At 42.0% G+C, this 19279-nt stretch overlaps 1 protein-coding gene across 1 annotated transcript in view; it reads right to left on the bottom strand.

Annotated features, from left to right (window-relative positions):
- Positions 1-390: 390 nt before the first annotated feature.
- Positions 391-19279, bottom strand: part of tex264a (testis expressed 264, ER-phagy receptor a) — a 60829-nt gene continuing 41940 nt past the window's right edge. Inside the window, exons 3-4 of the mRNA XM_058055787.2 lie at positions 9995-10166; positions 391-964 (exon numbers count right to left, since the gene is read on the bottom strand). Coding sequence (XP_057911770.2) covers positions 600-964; positions 9995-10166 — 537 coding nt within the window. The 3' untranslated portion in view covers positions 391-599. The remainder of the gene's footprint in view (positions 965-9994; positions 10167-19279) is intronic.

The following is a 19279-nucleotide window of genomic DNA, read 5'->3' as shown; positions in this document are numbered from 1 at the left end:
TAAACAAAGAGTGAAGTTAATATTTATGATATCACAACTATATTAAAAGGGAAGTGCACTTTTTTTTGGAATATTACCCATCTTTCCTAATCCTTATGTGAAACATGAATATATATTTCTTAGCCTTTTCTGTGTATAATAACAAGTGAAAACTAGTTCATATAAGCTAGCTTACAATGCTATCATTGGGATACTTGTGTGCTTATGTGATTTTTCATATAAGGATTGGGAATGATGGGAAAAATTCCCAAGAGAGTAAAGGTCAGCGTTAAGACTGAGGAGATGCTGTCCATAAATGTGTCTCATAATTCTCAATATTGTGTTTGACATGGAATACAAAATGAAATATTAGACCCCCCCCACCCACCCCCGCCCACCCCCTCCCCCAGCCAACCGTGAAAAGAATGTGGCGTGATTATCCGTTTTACGGGAAGCTTGTCTTGGATGTCATTGGATTGTGAAGGTGTGCCTAACGCTGGGACTTGAGCGAGGCCTTCAGGTACAAGCTGTAAATATGAGCTTTTACGAGATTGAGGTGCAATAAAAAGGAGGGAAAATTGAAAAGAGTCAGGATGACGTGACAGACGAACACTGCATCGTCACTCCTCGCCGCCGCCACCCCCCAAAGGCTCCTCCCTCTTCTTCTCCTCCTCCAAAATTTCAGCATCTTCTCTATCCCCGCCCCCAGGGACCTCCTCCTCGTCCTCCTCCCCCCCTTCCCGCTCCTCGTCCTCCTGAGCCACGCCCAGCTCCTCGAAGGACGAGCCGCTGCCCAGCGACACGTCCGAGCTGGGCTCGCTGCCGTCTCGCCCGCGCTTGCCGTCTCCGTGCGCCGCGTCCATCACGTCCCTCAGCGGCAGGGACGAGGCCAAGGAGGCGGCGGTGGAGGCGGCCAGCGAGGTCTCACGGCTGTCCCAGGGCGCCCCCCCGCTGCCCGAGCTCACGTCGCTGTGGGAGTCGGCACCTGCAAACGTCACGTAGAAATGTCAACGAAAACGCTCGACTCCGCGGCTGGCCAAATGTCCTTTCACAATAAAAGCACGTCATAAAAACAGCACAGAAATCAGCATTTTTAAGAAATAAAGTCAAAATATCAAGATAAATAATCTTCAATATTTCAATATTAAAGAAAAAGGTGCTATTTTTTTTTAAATCCATATATTATCCAAAACAAAACGATGAATAAAGTTGTAGTTTTGGGACACTAGTTTGAGGCCCCCGCCTTGATATGAAAGTTTAATGTTTGATACGGATGCTGTATGGTATCATGTACCCAGAAAAAATTATTACGTTTGATTAATGTTCATGTTAAAGGTTAAATAACTGTTAATAGTTATCCTCCCTATCCGTGTGGAAGTGGTAAGTTTTTGGCTATTTAAGTTGAAAGGAAATAACTTGAAGGCTACCGTTTAGGTCGCTAGCTCTCTAGTTTGCGAGTTAGCATGTGTCTCAAGACCCTGCAGTTGCGCAATATGTTGTAAATAAAAAGAGTATAAATGTGACTATAGTCGTGTTTTGTCATGTCTACAGGGCTCTAATAATGCTTTGTTCATTTTAATATGAAAAATATCATTTGTCTACCCACCAACTATATGTGCTTTCTTAAGTTTTTATTATTATTATTATATTTATTACTGATTTATTCTTGATTTGTTTATTTATTTTTCATCTTATTTTGTGCAGAAAAAAAATTCAGATATTTGAGAAAAGTTTATTCATTTTTCTGTTTTTAATAAATGTGTTTTTTTGTTTTTTTTGGGAAACCAGTCTCACCCAGACCCTAGCTCCAGTGGCCCCCAAGTAAATTGAGTTTGAGACCCCTGCTTTAAATGATAAAAACAAAAAAGGCGACTAAAGGCTAAAAAAAAAAGAACAACGGCGTATGAATAATGCATACATATTTTTACATTTTGGTGGTGTAGAAAAGTCCCAGGCTGAGTGTGAGCTGTGTGGGCGGAAGGTGTGATGCCGTGTGAGTTGTTAAGTTGATTCTTGTCTCCTGCATGACATCTCTCTAAGGCTGTTTATGGTCGCTGCTAAGTACGACTATATTATGCACAGAGTACACACATAATACACCGACAGCAAGCCGGGTCGCCCCCGTCCCAGGTCAAAGGCCAATTAGCATGGGGTCGAGTGTGCCGGCATTAGCAATCCCATCACGCGGCGCTGCAAATCTGTCATCAATTAGGCTAACGTACGTTCTTCCCTGACGCTTTAGGCGTGGTCATTGGGTGACAAGGCTTCCGTGTTCCGGCAGCCATCAAGTCGCGCCCCTCCCACCCACCGTGAACATGATCTCATCCTTCCTAATCCCGCTGCCCCTGCCCGGAACCTCACGCTCCGCTTTATGGACATCTTATCTTGCTTACTTTTCACGTATTTATACCTCATTTTTCTCTTGCTGGGAATCACCAACTCCAACCACTTCTGCTTGAGCTTGCCTACTGGGAACCATAGCTAACAACCATAAACATAGCAAAGCTATCTGGCCTACAGTCTGTGCTCATTTAGGCAAGCCCGGCTCACTGTGATGTCACAGGGGGCCAGTGTCTTTCAGCTTCCAAAGCACATACCTCATTATCTGAAACTTGTCATGGTTTAACACCAGAATAAACCATTTATCTACATTTATAGGGCAGAAAAGTGGAAAAAGTATCATAGGTCCCTTTTAAATCTATTTTTAGACTGAAAATCGGCCATCGTCAACCACAAAACAGCGATCATTTCTTCATGAAATTATTTAATTCCAGCCATTTTCTAAAAGACAACCCCTTCAGTAGCGACCATTTTAGACCATTTTGACTGATCTTCCAAGGCACGTGGAATATTGTGTTCTACGGCTATATGAACATGGAAGCTAACATTTGTCATCAGAAAAACAAGCTTGTTTCTACCTCTTCCCGTTCTTCGGTAATCAGTAGTAGAACACAGGTAAGTTTCAGGAAAATATCAGTTCCCGACTAAAAAGGGATAAAATCAGTTTTTTTTTGTGAAAAATAAATTTCAAGCTTTCTTTCACTTTGACACAAAGATTGTCAGCAGGGCACATATAGACAAACAACCATTCACACTCACATTCATACCTATGGACAATTTGGAGTGGCTAATTAACCTAGCATGTTTTTGGAATGTCGGAGGAAACCGGAGTACCCGGAGAAAAGCCATGCATGTACGGGGAGAACATGCAAACTCCACGCAGAGATGGCCGAGGATGGAATTGAACTTGGGTCTCCTAGCTGTGAAGCCTGTGTGCTAACCACTTGTCCACTGCGCAGCACTGGTTCAGTATATTTTTCATCAAAATAGTAGTCATGCCAAAATGATGTGTTGCTGCTGGATGTTCACAGTATCTGAGTGATACTGTGGTGGGGGTGCTGGAGCCTATCCCAGCGGGGTACACCAAGGACTGGTCGCCAGCCAATCACAGGGCACATATAGACAAACAACCATTCACACTCACATTCATACCTATGGACAATTTGGAGTGGCTAATTAACCTAGCATGTTTTTTGGAATGTGGGAGGAAACCGGAGTACCCAAAAAAAACCCACACATGCACGGGGAGAACATGCAAACTCCACACAGAGATGGCCGAGGGTGGAATTGAACCCTAGTCTCCTAGCTGTGAGGTCTGCGCGCTAACCACTAGACCACCGTGCGGCCTGTTTAAAGACATGTCAAAGAAAAACGTAAAAGACATGTAAATACGTCCTTGGAATTGGGCATTCTTTGCATTCAATGTCATTCAATGCATCTTTGGCATTGAATGATGGACGACTGGATACGAAAGTATGAAAGTGGCCCCTAGCATCCAAGGATTATTGAGTATGCGGCCCCCATGTACACTATTTATTTATATCCTATATCCTAGGATCTTTGGATGTATTTTGTACAGTAAAAAGAAAATGACGTCAAAGACTGCCGTCCGTAACTCGAGTCTCTCTGCCGTAGTGCCGTGTTGCATTCACACTCCCAATCAATCCCATCGACACGGCGTGTCAAGTGCGTCATCTGGGAGCACGGTTGCGTCCAATAAACAACACGTCCGCGCCGCCACCTCTTAGGTCAACTCTTCACCCGTCATCCACTTCCATCTCACCGCCGCACAACAATCTAATTATCACATGGGGTCCTGTCGGCACACGTGCTCGTCTATACGGGGGGACCGTTGTGTGATTTGCGTAGGTACGGGCTGAGAAAATGTGGTGTTGATTAGTCAACAGGCCGAGACAGAAGCCTCATGGAGGTGCGAATGCAGATGACGTTGGAATACTTCTACAAAGCAAGGAAGGACATCATCCATAATCCGGACTATCCGGAATATTGGCAGTAGACAGTAAATAGCCAAAAACTTACCACTTCCACACGGATAGGGAGGATAACTATTAACAGTTATTTAACCTTTAACATGAACATTAATCAAATGTAATATTTTTTTCTGGGTACATGATACCATACAGCATCCATATCAAACATTAAACTTTGATATCAAACTAGTGTCCTGCGGGCCACGTGTTTGAGACCCCTACTTTAGACTGTAGTCTAAAGGCTCCGATCATACCTCACCAATCGTCAACAGTTTGTGTACATAAATAGCTGCTCCTCCTCCATAGCCCCTTTACCTCAAGGTGTTCCCCAAGGTTCGGTGCTTGGTCCTCTTCTCTTCATCCTCTACATCCTTCCACTTGGCAATATCATGCATCGACATGGCCTCAATTTCCATAGCTACGCCGATGATATTCAACTATACATTTCCATCATCTCCATCAACTCCAACATCTACTCCACCCTCACCAACTGCTTCACTGATATCAAAACTTGGACAGAACAAAATTTTCTTAAACTTAATAGTGACAAAACAGATATTACCATCATCAGCCTTGGTATCCTCCTGGACCCCCACCCTTTCATTTGAACCCCACATTAAAAAAATAATCTGGACTGCATTCTTCCATCTTAAGAACATAGCCCGACTCCGTCCATCACTTCCATTCTCTGCCGCTGAATCCCTGATCCATGCATTCATCCCAACCAGAACAGTATTCTCTATGGTACACCTCAATAAATACAATATATTATACAATATACAATACAATATATATACATGACTGATGTGCCCCGCTTTTACTTATGTTTTAACTGTGTATTAACTAATCAATGTTGCACTTTTATGTATCTTTTACTTGCTTTTATTCCATTTTTCTGTAAAGTGTCTTTGAGTATTTTGAAAAGCGCTATACAAATAAAATTTATTATTATTATTATTACATAAAGCTACATTGAGACTATGTATAACAACTTTAGACTCTATTCTTATATTAGAAAAAATTGTATCCAGCCTTTTTACATAGGGTGCCTTCAGGAAAAGCTAGAGAAAATCAGCCTTTTTTCTGTAGAGAAGCAAATTCAAGCAGAACGGTGACTGATATTGTCCATATTTTATGTTTTAGTGACGCCTCAAACATCTGAAGATGAAACAACAACACGGGAGAAAAAATACAAAACAGAAAAAAACGACATTCATTCACAGATTTAGAAGAAAATAATCATCTGTTTACAGATGTTTAGAGATAAACTGTTTATAGACAACGGCGCCACCTACATATTCCCTCACCCTTGGCGATGGCGATGGCGATGGCGATGGCGACACATCCCCAGCCAGACGTCTTACCAGACGCCAGTGTAAGAATCCTGTATTTTTGTCTGTGCTGGAATCGGCGACAGTCAATGAGTTAACATTGTTACGCCAAAGAACTACTTTACTGGCGTAGTGACACCTCGCCACAGGACAGCTAGCAACTAGCTTTAGCACACGCTCTCGCAATGCTTTTTGTTTTTGACGTTGGGTGTCGTGTTCCTTTCTATGTTGCTATGTGAAATCAATGAAAAATGACTAAAATACAGCAAAATGATCAGGAATATGTCTGTTATATACTCCCAGCATGGATGTAAAACCATAAGGAGGTGTTTTAATAGCGGGATTCGGAGGTGAAATCGGTGTGCCCTATTACATGCATGAATTAGCGGCCTGGTTTTATTGTTTTTATATCTTCAAAATACAGAGTGTTCAAGTCTCAGCTAAGGATTACGGATGGAAAAAGTGCACTTTTCCGTAATTGGGAGGTGCTGGAGCACACTGCATGAACCTCCAACCTCCTGCCCTCAAAGTGCAGCAGCCCCGGTTGAAGCCGCCCGGGCCTCTGAAAGTCTTTTAGATGAAATTTGCCTAAATTAGCTGCTAAATTGGGCCCATCGGGATTATTATAGCTGGGAATGGAGATGGTGTTCCTCCAAGTGTTGGAGCCAAAGGAGAGGATGCTTAAAGAGATAATTGGACATGAGGCAGCGGACCAGAGAGGAGAGAACATTGTAAATAGTGGAGTTTTACACATTGGAGGAGAAAGTGCTTTAGGATCGCAGAGATGGACTCCTTGCATTTGGTCTTCTTTGTGAGCACATCTCATCACTTCATGAAATCCAACTTGAAGTCCATAATAATGCTCATATTTCATATTTCATCCAACCAAAATATTAGAAAATGCACTCAGAAAGCTGCAGTGCAGTTCTTTCCTGTATTTTCAGCCATTTGTCAGCCATTTTTACTCAAGAAAATGTTAAAAACATTGAGTGGTTAGCGCGCAGACCTCACAGCAAGGAGACCAAGGTTCAATTCCACACTCGGCCATCTCTGTGTGGAGTTTGCATGTTCTCCCCGTGCATACGTGGGTTTTCTCCGGGTACTCCGGTTTCCTCCCACATTCCAAAAAACATGTCTATGAGTTTATTTAGCCATGTTTATACTTGCAAAAAACACTAAACTCATCACACAGTAACTTACCACTCCAAAGGTGCACGTAAAAATATACAAAGAAGTAACAATATGAGTTCTGAAGTTTCCCATTGTGTCTGAGCAACGCAGTTTATTGGAGTACATGCGGCATAGAAAGTGGTTAGCGCGCAGGCCACACAGCCGCAGGAGACCCGAGTTCGATTCCACCCTCGGCCATCTCTGTGTGGAGTTTGCATGAATGAATGCGGAAAAATACAGATAATACATTTAAATTACAGTTCAATGGTGTATCTTTCTTGTTGTTATTTTATTATGTTGTTTTTGTTTCTGTCTTTCTTTCGGCTTTTTCCTGATTACAGATTCCTGATTTTCTTATTTATTGATTCATTCATTTTCAACCGCTTATCCTCACGAGGGTCGCGGGGGTGCTGGAGTCTATCCCAGCCGTCTTTGGGCAAGAGGCGGGGTACACCCTGGACTGGTGGCCAGCCAATCACAGGGCACATATAGTCAAACAACCATTCACACTCACATTCATACCTATGGACAATTTGGTGTGGCTAATTAACCTAGCATGTTTTTGGAATGTGGGAGGAAACCGGAGTACCCACGCATGCATGGGGAGAACATGCAAACTCCACACAGAGATGTCCGAGGGTGGAATTGAACCTTGGTCTCCTAGCCGTGAGGTCTAATTTTTGTAAATTATTTCATTTATGGGCATGCATGCATGAATGCAGGACTTTAATTTGATCAAGTTTGTCTGTGAGTGGGAGAAAACTCGCGCTCTCTGCCCTTAAAATGCAGCAGCTGTACCTTTACACCAGCAGGGGCTGAATTTTTTGTGTGTGTTTTTTGGTCATTTTTGCATGGACATCCCTCGTGCAAAATTTTGGGCTGACCATGGATTGTGGGTCCCTGCGGGCAGCCCTAATTATCTCCATCAAAGTAGAGCTTTTGACGGTTGAGATGCTAACCTCACAATGTACGGCTCCCGTTGTGCACTCCAGCAATAATGATGCTCCCCGACCAAGCGCTTCTTCATCCTAACTATAAACAGAATGCGTCCAAGTGATGCCCACCAGCTCGCTCATTCACAAGGGGGGGGCTCATTTGTGTCATCCAAAAGACGAAGAAGCTTCTCGTAGCGCATCATTTTGGCGCCGTGCCGAACTACGTGTTTCCGCCGTCAAGGCGGTCTATAATGGGGCCGGTGGGCATGAAGGATGTGGAGGCGAAGGCTATCTCCCAGGTGAACCCACAGGGATTCCCACGGCTGGTCGTCAGACTAAAAGCTTAGCGGTGCTGATTGATGTGTACCACCAGTATATAAAGTACATAAAATACACGACTGCTTCATGACTAGAAGTTTTGTAGGTGGAATACAAGCTGGATGTAATTGCTTGTCACTTTAAGTCCATTTAAGTTGTCTCCACCAGCGAGCATGAAAGCTCCCTCTGTGCCCTCTTGTGAGCACTAAAAAGCTTGTGGAGTGTTTGGGAAAAAGGAGCATAAACGCCCAAATATGCCTTTACGAGCCACGAAGAGTCATGTGCAGTTGCTTCACCTAACTAACAGCCTCCAGTGGATTGTTTGGCTTAACACACGCTGGATGGAAAAATGCTAGAAATAACATGAATGACCGAAATACAACATATTTAAGTTAAACAAACAGCATATTACGACAAACAGCCAATTAAGCCCAGCTATTGAAATACATCATTAGCTGTTTGAGGTTGCTCTGTGGCTACATAAATAAAATAAAAAAAATAAGCTGGTGCTGCTCAGGGTGGCAATCGCTTTTTCCACACATGGCGCCATTAAAGTTTTCACACAAATAATAAAAAGTTTCCTTTAAAAACTGCATTTTGTGTTCACTTGTATTGTCATTGACTAATATTTACAATTAGGTTTTCATCAGAAACATTTAAAGTCATTTTGGGTCTTTTGAATTCAGTTGTGGGACTCTTATTTGATTTATTTTTATTTTAACTTTATTTAACTTGGCAAGCAATTTAAGAAAAATTCTTATTTACAAATGCAGCCTGAACAAAAAGCAAAAGCACTTTGAAAAAAATAAATAAATAAAAATGTTGGGCCCTTTGAATTCAGTTGTGGGACTCCTGTAGAGCAGTTTCATACAATAACCCGCACAGAAAGCTTTCTAAATCTTCCAGAATCTGCACCTATTCCATATGGATTTCCTTTGATTTCCAAAATGGTCTGTTTTAATTTAAATTTAGTTCAGAGCCATCTCAAAGTTCTTTCAGGACTGATTTCCCAATGCCAAATCTCATTACCTGAAACTTTGGCATTGTGTAAAAGTGGAAAAAAAAAACAAAACAGGTCCCCTTTAAGTGTGACAAACCTTCCACATAATAAGAAATCACGCTTTCACACCACGGTGGTTAGCATGTTAGCCACACAGTCAGGGGATTGGGAAGACCTGGGTTCGATTCTCCGCTTGGGCATCTCTGTGTGGAGTTTGCATGTTCTCCCCGGGTACTCCGGTTTCCTCCCACATTCCAAAAACATGCTAGGTTAATTAGCCACTCCAAATTGTCCATAGGTATGAATGTGAGTGTGAATGGTTGTTTGTCTATATGTGCCCTGTGATTGGCTGTACCCCGCCTCTCGCCCCAAGACAGCTGGGATAGGCTCCATTTTTGTATTCTCAGGGTATGAATGTGAATTTTTTATCGTATCGAGATGCTTTCTACAATCCTGGGAACAGTTTGGGCCAATTTTCCCAAGGACCAAACCTTTTCCCAATCATATGCTAGTGAGTCAACAAACCTGACAAAACGTGTGCAGTCATCGAAAACCAGGAGTTATTTGTAGTGTGTGCAAGGTTACCGACTCCTTCTAACGTCTAATGAAAAGCAGTCAGCCAATAGTGTTTCTTTCTTCAGCGATTTGTGGACAATGACAGTCCATCCAGCGGCCGTGCAACCGCTACCCCCGCCGTGCGCTCCGTCAGACATACTTGCAGCGACAGAACAATTACAAAGTCTCATCTATCTTCATGTCCTCGGCCATCACGGCCAAGAGCGCGAGCGCTGTTGTGTCAAGCATTTCTTCTGTTTCTTTGCAACCTGATGTGAGCCGTCGGCGCCGCCAGAGCAGAATCAAACCTCGCTCAGCATCACAAATAGCACAGATTAGTGCGTCTTAAGCGTGTAAACGGGAGTCGTGTATTACCTGTGATGTCAGTTCCTCTGTCTTCATCAGAGTCCTCTTCTTTCACGTCTGCTTTCACCTCATCCCTCACCTCCGGAACAAAGAAATCAGTCTGGCGGGACAGCGGCACCATGTAATGGGTGACAACCGACGCACAAATCTCAATAATTGGGAAGGCCGACAGCTTCCTCTCCTGTGAACACAGAGAAAGACGGAGGATGATTTCACGGCCTTCTTTAGATTAGCTCCGTTCTTTGGATGCTAGGTCAACGAAAGCAGCACTTTTTTTGGGGGGAAAAAGAGAAAATAACTTCAAGAACCTCTCAAGAAGTTCTTAAAACCGAACCAACTAACTAACTCAATGACTGACTGATGAACAAATGAATCGACTGACTAAGAAACAGACCGGTCAACTAACTGACAACTGACCAACCAAATAATTATACTCGCTAACTGACCGACTAAGGAGCAGACTGACCAACTAAATCATTGATTGACTGATTAATGGTCTCACTCATTGACTGACGAAGCAACTAAATAACTGACCCAACCAACTAATGAACTGACTACTGACAGACTAAGTAACAGACTGACCGTACAACAAAATCACAGACCGGGTCAACTGATACACTGACTGACTGACCAATTCATTAAATAACTGACAAACTAAATAATTATACTCGCTAACTGACCGACTAAGTAACAGACTGACCAACTAAATCAATTGTCTCACTCATTGACTAACGAAGCAACTAAATAACTGACCTAACCAACTAATGAATTGACTACTGACGGACTAAGTAACAGACTGACCGTACAACAAAGTCACCGACCGGGTCAACTGATCCGCTGACTGACTGACTGACCAATTCATTAAATAACTGACAAACTAAATAATTATACTCGCTAACTGACCGACTAAGTAACAGACTGACCAACTAAATCAATTGTCTCACTCATTGACTAACAAAGCAACTAAATAACTGACCCAACCAACTAATGAATTGACTACTGACGGACTAAGTAACAGACTGACCGTGCAACAAAATCACCGACCGGGTCAACAACCGATACGCTGACTGACTGACCAATTCATTAAATAACTGACAAACTAAATAATTATACTCGCTAACTGACCAACTAAGTAACAGACCGACCAACTAAATCATTGATTGACTGACTAATTGTCTCACTCATTGACTAACGAAGCAACTAAATAACTGACCGAACCAACTAATGAATTGACTACTGACGGACTAAGTAACAGACTGACCGTACAACAAAATCACAGACCGGGTCAACTGATACACTGACTGACTGACCAATTCATTAAATAACTGACAAACTAAATAATTATACTCGCTAACTGACCAACTAAGTAACAGACCGACCAACTAAATCATTGATTGACTGACTAATTGTCTCACTCATTGACTAACAAAGCAACTAAATAACTGACCGAACCAACTAATGAATTGACTACTGACGGACTAAGTAACAGACTGACCGTACAACAAAATCACCGACCGGGTCAACTGATACACTGACTGACTGACCAATTCATTAAGTAACTGACCAACTAAATAATTATACTCGCTAACTGACCTACTAAGTAACAGACCGACCAAACTAAATCATTGATTGACTGACTAATTGTCTCACTCATTGACTAACGAAGCAACAAAATAACTGACTAATCAAATATATGATAACTTCCACGTACATTAACCTTTAATCACCGACCGACTAAGCAACCAACCAACAAGCTAAAAAATGACTGACTGCATTTAGACTGAGCACTGGACTCACTAACTAACCATAGTAAGTGCCCGACTTACTGACTGAGCAGCTGTATAACTAACCAAATAGCTGACCAACTACCGGTCCAGAAAAACGTACTAACTAAACAACTAGTTTGTTAACTGACTGACTATGCAACAATCTTACTAACTGACCGAAATGTACTGACTGTACGTACTGTGCGTAATACTGACAAAGTGGCTGACCAATTGAGAAAATAACCAAATAACTGACTAACTACTGGCCAGCAAACTAATCAAGTAATAACTGGACAGACTGACGTAGTAAGCAGCTGGCTAACCGACGAGTTAACGAACTGCCTGACTCACAGACCAACTGACCGAGCTGAGCTGACTATTCAAATGACTTACAAATTGACCAAACAATCAACCGACTAAGTGACTGATTATCTGTCCGACTGGACTAACTATCTGGCCAACCGATGATTTGGCTGAATGACTGACTGATTGACTTGAACAAACAACCGACAAAGGCTAACGAAGCGCGTCAACAACTGATACGCTGACTGACTGACTGACCAATTCATTAAATAACTGACAAACTAAATAATTATGACGCTAGGCAAGGCTGCCGGCGCTTGGTGTGAAGAAGTGGCAGTCACGGTGAGTGGAAGACAGATGAGGTTCTAGAATTTGCAACACTTCCTGACAAAATGACAGCTAGCGATGGCTAAAGTGTACGAGACAGGAAGGGGAATATCACATTGTCATACATGCACTCGCTTTGCCGACATTAGCACCGCGTCTTTGACACGTTCATAGATGCATGTACTGCATGCGCTCCCATGTGAGGCCATTAAACTTGCATCACCATACGCATCCACGCGCCCGTCTACGTACCTACTCTCCTCTGCCATATAGAATGTGGGAGGTTTATAAATATTAGACCATATTTTCATCAAAATGGGACATTAACCTCGCATATTTCTCCTTCTTGCTCGAGGTTCTCAGATGGGACACGTACATTTCCCTTGGATGAGCAGATGTGGTCATCCAATGATTTAGTGCGAAGGTATGCAAAATCATTACATCAATCCCTGCAAAAGTATTAGGTCACAACTAGATTTTTTTTTCTAGTAAAGCGTATTGAGCCGCTAAGTCAGGGGTGTCCAAAATGCAGCCCAGGGGATATTTGCAGACGGTTCATTCATTAATTTTTGTACCGCTTATCCTCACGAGGGTCGCGCAGGGTGCTGGAGCCCATCCCAGCTGTCTTCAGGTGAGATTATTTTTGCAGAAAACGAATCACCTCTGGAGGAATCGTACTCACAACTTGTACATTTCTCAACTCAGGACAAGTCAGCACATTTGTGCTACTATCTACAGCACAAAAATTCACACTTTTCTCAACATGCAAATTTTTCCCAAATACTGAATGCCTTTGATCTGATCAGATCAATGCCTTTGGTCTAATAGTAATATAATAGTAAAGAGTTTCAATTAGATCAAAGAAACTCAACAAAATGGAATTGGAATGTTGGGAACTTTTATAATATGGAGAACATCACAAATGTCCTGAATGCCTTTGATCTGATCAGATCAATGCCTTTGGTCTAATCAGATCAATGCCTTTGGTCTAATCAGATCAAAGGCATTCAGGACATTTGTGATGTTCTCCATATTACAAAAGTTCCCAACATTCCAATTCCATATTGTTGAGTTTCTATTACGAAAAGAAAATTTCATTGAAGAAGAAAGTTGAAAAATGTATGAAAAACAGCAAAAATTGTGTAAAAGAGTGAAGTTTTCTTGAAGTGCAGTATACAGTATATAACTTTTTTTTATAACAGTATATAGCAGGGGTCTCAAACTCAATTTATCTGGGGGCCACTGGAGCTAGGGTCTGGGTGAGGCTGGGCCGCATCAGGTTTAACATTTTTTTTTATTAAAAACAGAAAAAAATAAACGGTCTTCAATGCTTTTGCTTCTGCTATAGCCTACACTTTTTCAGTGTTTTGGTTCCGGGTTTTCACAATAAAAGCTCTGATAAAACATTCCACTGTTCTTCAATATCTTAATTTTTTATTTTTCTATACAAAATAAGTAAAAAAAAATAAAAAATCAAGAATAAAATAAATAAATAAATAAATCAGTAATAAATAAATAAAATAATAATAAAACAGCAAATAAGAAAAATGTAAGAAACCACATATAGTTGGTGGGTAGACAAATTATTATTTTTCATATTCAAATGAACAGTATTAACAGTTATTTAACCGTTAACATGAACATTAATGAAACCTCATAATTTTACCCAATTAGCAAGTTAGCATCGTACTCGCTTCCATCTGGGAGCAGCGTCGTAACTTTGTATTTACACTTTTATTCCAAATCATTTCCTACATTTATTTGAACCCAGCGTCATAAGCCTTTAGCTTCACTGCTAATACAATGACTTAGCTTTAAGCTGTCGTTTCTGAGTACATGATACCATACAGCATCTATATGAAACATTAAACTTTCATATCAAGGCAGCGGGCCTCAAAGTAGCTTCCTGTGTGCCGCATTTGGCCCGCGGGCCGCGAGTTTGAGACCAATGGTATATAGCATGCGTGGCTTTACAAAATATCAAATATGATTATTTGGACATCCTTAGGCACTGGAATGAATCACCTGGCATCACACGCACACTCACATCAGCCCTGCGGCCCACTATGCAAATTAGCCCCCATCTCCTTGAACCTGCCTCCATAATGAGCAGACGAATCAAGACAGTTGACTACATTGTGGACACAAATACACGCACGTGTCAGGGATGTTGTCACAGATAAGAGAAAAGCGGAAGGCGAGCGCCAGCGTATGGCGACATTCCACCCGCTAAGCACTAACTTGTTCAGATTTATGGCGTCCCCTCGGCGTAAGACCCCACAGCTGCGAGGGCCCGCAGGTACAAATTCCCATCAGCCGCAACAGCCAATCATCTCGCTCGTTAGCGCGGCATCAACCGCTCATTGCCGCCTCCTATTGTCGTTAGAGTTAGAAAGCTCCAGGTGGCTCCGCACCTCCGTGGCTGACCTTGCATGCTGATGATTGCATTTGGCGGATATGCAGCACGGCCGCACGTGCAAAATGCCCTCGTATGGACCTCGGAAAATCATCAAAAAAGGTTTCCATTTAGGTTTCCGAGAGGCTGCTTCCCGTAGTTTAACGTTGTTCTGCAGTTTGCTGATGATTCCTATTTCATGTACAATTGCCGTAAATGGGAGACAGATAGAGATACTTTCACAAATTCACGCAAAAATGTCATTCATGCAGTCATTTTCTACCGCTTTTCCTCATGAGGGTCGCGGGGGGTGCTGGAGCCTATCCCAGCTGTATTCGAGCAAGACGCGGGGTACACTCTGGACTTGCGGCATAGATAGTGGTTAGTGCGCAGGCCACACAGCTAGGAGACCAGGGTTCAATTCCACCCTCGGCCATCTCTGTGTGGAGTTTGCATGTTCTCCCCGTGCATGCGTGGGTTTTCTCCGGGTACTCCGGTTTCCTCCCACATTCCAAAAACATGTCTATTATAGAAAACAACATGTCTATGAGTTTATTTAGGCATGTTTATGCTTGCAAAAAAAAAAACTAAACTCATCACACAGTAACTTACCACTCCAAAGGTGCACCTAGAAATATACAAAGAAGTAACAATATGAGTTTTGAAGTTTCCCATTCTGCATTGTGCCTGAGCAATTCATTGGAGTACATGCGGCATAGAAAGTGGTTAGTGCACAGGCCACACAGCTAGGAGACCAGGGTTCAATTCCACCCTCGGCCATCTCTGTGTGGAGTTTGCATGTTCTCCTCGTGCATGCGTGGGTTTTCTCCGGGTACTCCGGTTTCCTCCCACATTCCAAAAACATGCTAAAAACTCCAAATTGTCCATAGGTATGAATGTGAGTGTGAATGGTTGTTTGTCTATATGTGCCCTGTGATTGGCTGGCCACCGCCTCTTGCTCGAATACAGCTGGGATAGGCTCCAGAAAATGAATGAATGAATGAATCTATTAACCAATTCCACTAATAATATGCACATTAAAAATGTACAGTTGATCCAAGTGATTGGTATCAGTAAATATGGCTGCCAATTTGCGCCTTCGGCCTTTCTGACCATCGAACCGCCAACCTTACAGTTTCTGGACAACTCCACCTCTGCTCTACCTCCTGAGACACTTCCGCCCAGTTAACATAACATAGTGTAAAGGGTGTAAAGGTGACCATAGGGGTGTTATTTCTCATCTGGAGGGCTCTAATAATGTCAAAAAGTAAACAGGTTTTCTGTGTTCTAACTGTGAAAATATTCCGTTTAAGAAGGAATCAGAAATTGACATATCACAATAGGGTCTGGAACCATATAACCACCATAAACGAGGATTAATGTAATCAATCTATAGGAGAAGGGAGATCGATTACCTGTCCTGCCTTCATCAAAATTCGCCTCTTAGTGGAATGTTTTAATTATCCAACAAGAATGAGGAGCTGTGTTTCTTCCCAGCCATTTTGTTTTAGCTAAGCACGTGTTGCTAACATTCGTGTTCTTTGTATGGACACGTGTGTTACATAGTGCGTTTTGTAAAAAAAAAAAAAAAGGTGGCTTCGCTACGCATCTTAAAAATACAGCCTGGATCTCCTCCACCAATCCATTAGTCAGCTACAGACGTGGGAGCTGTGGGAGACATGGGAATTGTAGTTTTTTCTTTAAAGAGGGTGGAATGTTAGCACACTGTAGCTATGCTAGCATTGCTAACATTTATTTATCTTTCATGTGAAAAGCAGGTCAAGTGGGTAGCGCTTGCTGGAGACATACACGTACAGGTAGCTAGCCGCTTAGCATTAACGCGGTTGTATGCGGTTGTATGTCGGACACACTTTGTACAAATTTGAACTTCAGGTGGATTCCAACACTAAGGCATCGATTTTTATGTCTGCCAAGGGACTGGAATTTATTTGGCATCTTTTCAGTTTGCGTTTGTTACACTTTCTGCCGAGCGTATCAATAAGAATAGCTCAGGGTGTTAATAACTCAGGAAGTATCCATTTTCATATCGAGCTCCCTTCCCAATGTTTGCCGCCTCAGTGAATGTTAAACGGAGCGTGTAAACTACTCCAGTCACCATTTTCCAATGAATCCAGCCGTCATCTCGTTGAGGAAAACAACACATAGCGGCAATCAGAATATGTCGTTGACTTAATAAGCAAGTTAACGGGGGTGGCGGTCGGGGGGCAAGGGGGGGGAGAGAGCGCATCTGTGAGATCATTTAATGCACGGGAAGGCAAGTATTGCTCTAACCTCGTCTAAGTGAGCTTGACCCGTGAACTGCAATAATTCGCCAGTAAATCGATGAAAAGCATTATGGTCGGGAGTGCGCCCCCCCCCCAGCAGAAACCAAAATGAGCCTCATGCTATGTTGCTTTCCTCAGATGCTAACACATGTGATGAAAGATAAAGGAGAAATGAAATGATCAAGCAAAGTGATAGCACAGTGGGGTGGGGGTGTATGGAGGGGCACATATATAGAAGATGAAGGTCACGGTGTCATTGACCCGGAGCAGCTGCTCTGAGCACGTGCGGCATCATTTGAATTACCAATAGCAGAAAGATCGGCGCTATAGTAACTCCATTCACGAAACACAAGCACACTCGGCGTCGGAAATGAGGTCTACTTTTAAAACAGGAAGCTTTTTCACGGGTCTTTTTCGTCTCGGCGTCTGTGCATCGGCCAGCAGATTAGCGCTAGGAGACGTGCAAATATCATCGACAAAGAGTCAAGACATAAAAATGACAACGCCGGAGGACACGGTTTGACTTTGTTTGCATGAAATCTAATGGGAGCCGTAACTCTGACGACTGAGATGGTATCAATATACCCTGAATGCTTCCTCACTGCTCTCTAATAGGGTTGTATTTATAGATCTGCTTCTTTTTTATCATATCGGAAATATATAAATCACTTCAAACAACCTGGATTAGCTGTCCAGGCAATGCTTTCAGTAATATTTGAACTCTTAATTCTCGTACAAGAACAATTAACCACTGTCTAATCACAGTAAATAAAACTAAAATAGAGTAAAATAAAATGACTTGCCCTTTCAGGACACCTGATGAACAGATATTATTACTTTTTTCTTGGGTTCAGGCTAATAACGCGTGGAAAAATACTGGCAAATACACAATGGATGCATTATTCTCAGTCACACAAGCTTATCTTTCACTTCTACACAAAATTAACTTTCACTTTCTACAGAGTGCGACATATATGGACGATTTGTTCTTTCATTCTGGGCCCCTTCTTTGATTATCCTCTTTGTTGATATAGTTCAGCACTCGTAAAAAGTAGAGCTTTAAAATGCAAAAAGACAAAATGCTCCTTTTTCTACCCTTTGTATTGAGTTGTGGACTCCTATAGAGCAGCTACACATAATAACTCGCACAGAAAACTTTCTAGATTTTCAAGAATCTGCACCTATACCAGCTGTATTTCCTTGGATTTGTGCTTCCTGCCAAAAAAAAAACCTATTTATTAAAAACAGAAAAATATGCAAACTTTTTAAGTGCTTTGGTTACGATTTTCTGCAATAAAAGCTCTGATAAAACATTCCACTGTTCTCAAATATCTTAATTTTTATTTTTCTGCACAAAATAAGATGAAAAATAAATAAACAAATCAAGAATAAAGAAAATCAATCAGTAATAAATAAATAATAATAATAATAAAAACTTAAGAAAGCACATATAGTTGGTGGGTAGACAAATGATTTTTTTCATATTAAAATGAACAAAGCATTATTAGAGCCCTGTAGACATGACAAAACACGACTATAGTCACATTTATACTCTTTTTATTTACAACATATTGCGCAACTGCAGGGTCTTGAGACACATGCTAACTCGCAAACTAGACAGCTTGCGACCTAAACGGTAGCCTTCAAGTTATTTCCTTTCAACTTAAATATCCAAAAACTTACCACTTCCACACGGATAGGGAGGATAACTATTAACAGTTATTTAACCTTTAACATGAACATGAATCAAACGTAATAATTTTTTCTGGGTACATGATACCATACAGCATCCGTATCAAACTTGCGCGGGCCGCACTAACATTAAACTTTCATATCGAGGCGGGGGCCTCAAACTAGTGTCCTGCGGGCCACATTTGGCCCGCGGGCCGCATGTTTGAGACCCCTGGTATATAGCACGCGTGGCTTTACAAAATATCAAATATGATTATTTGGACATCCTTGCCTTAAGTCAGTTGGACTTGAGGGGACGAATGAAGGCGTAATAACAAACAAGTCGATTTCACTTTAATGCTACTTAGCAATAAATTGCGGACTCTAAATTTCTGTTTCGTGAGATGTGGTTCGGAGATGTGACAAAGCGTTCATGCATTCTCACTTTTGCATTTACAATGTCCGAGTAGAACGTGACTCACAGCAAGACGGAGACGCCGCGGCCTCTTCAATCACTACACGCCTCCTGCACACCAACATCTATTTT

The sequence above is a fragment of the Doryrhamphus excisus genome, linkage group LG18, assembly GCF_037039965.1.
Source record: "Doryrhamphus excisus strain RoL-2023G ecotype Guam linkage group LG18, RoL_Dexc_Guam_v1.1, whole genome shotgun sequence".
Classification (NCBI taxonomy): domain Eukaryota; kingdom Metazoa; phylum Chordata; class Actinopteri; order Syngnathiformes; family Syngnathidae; genus Doryrhamphus; species Doryrhamphus excisus.
The sequence above is the reverse complement of the archived record's forward strand: the minus strand, read 5'-3'. Positions and strand labels throughout refer to the sequence as shown.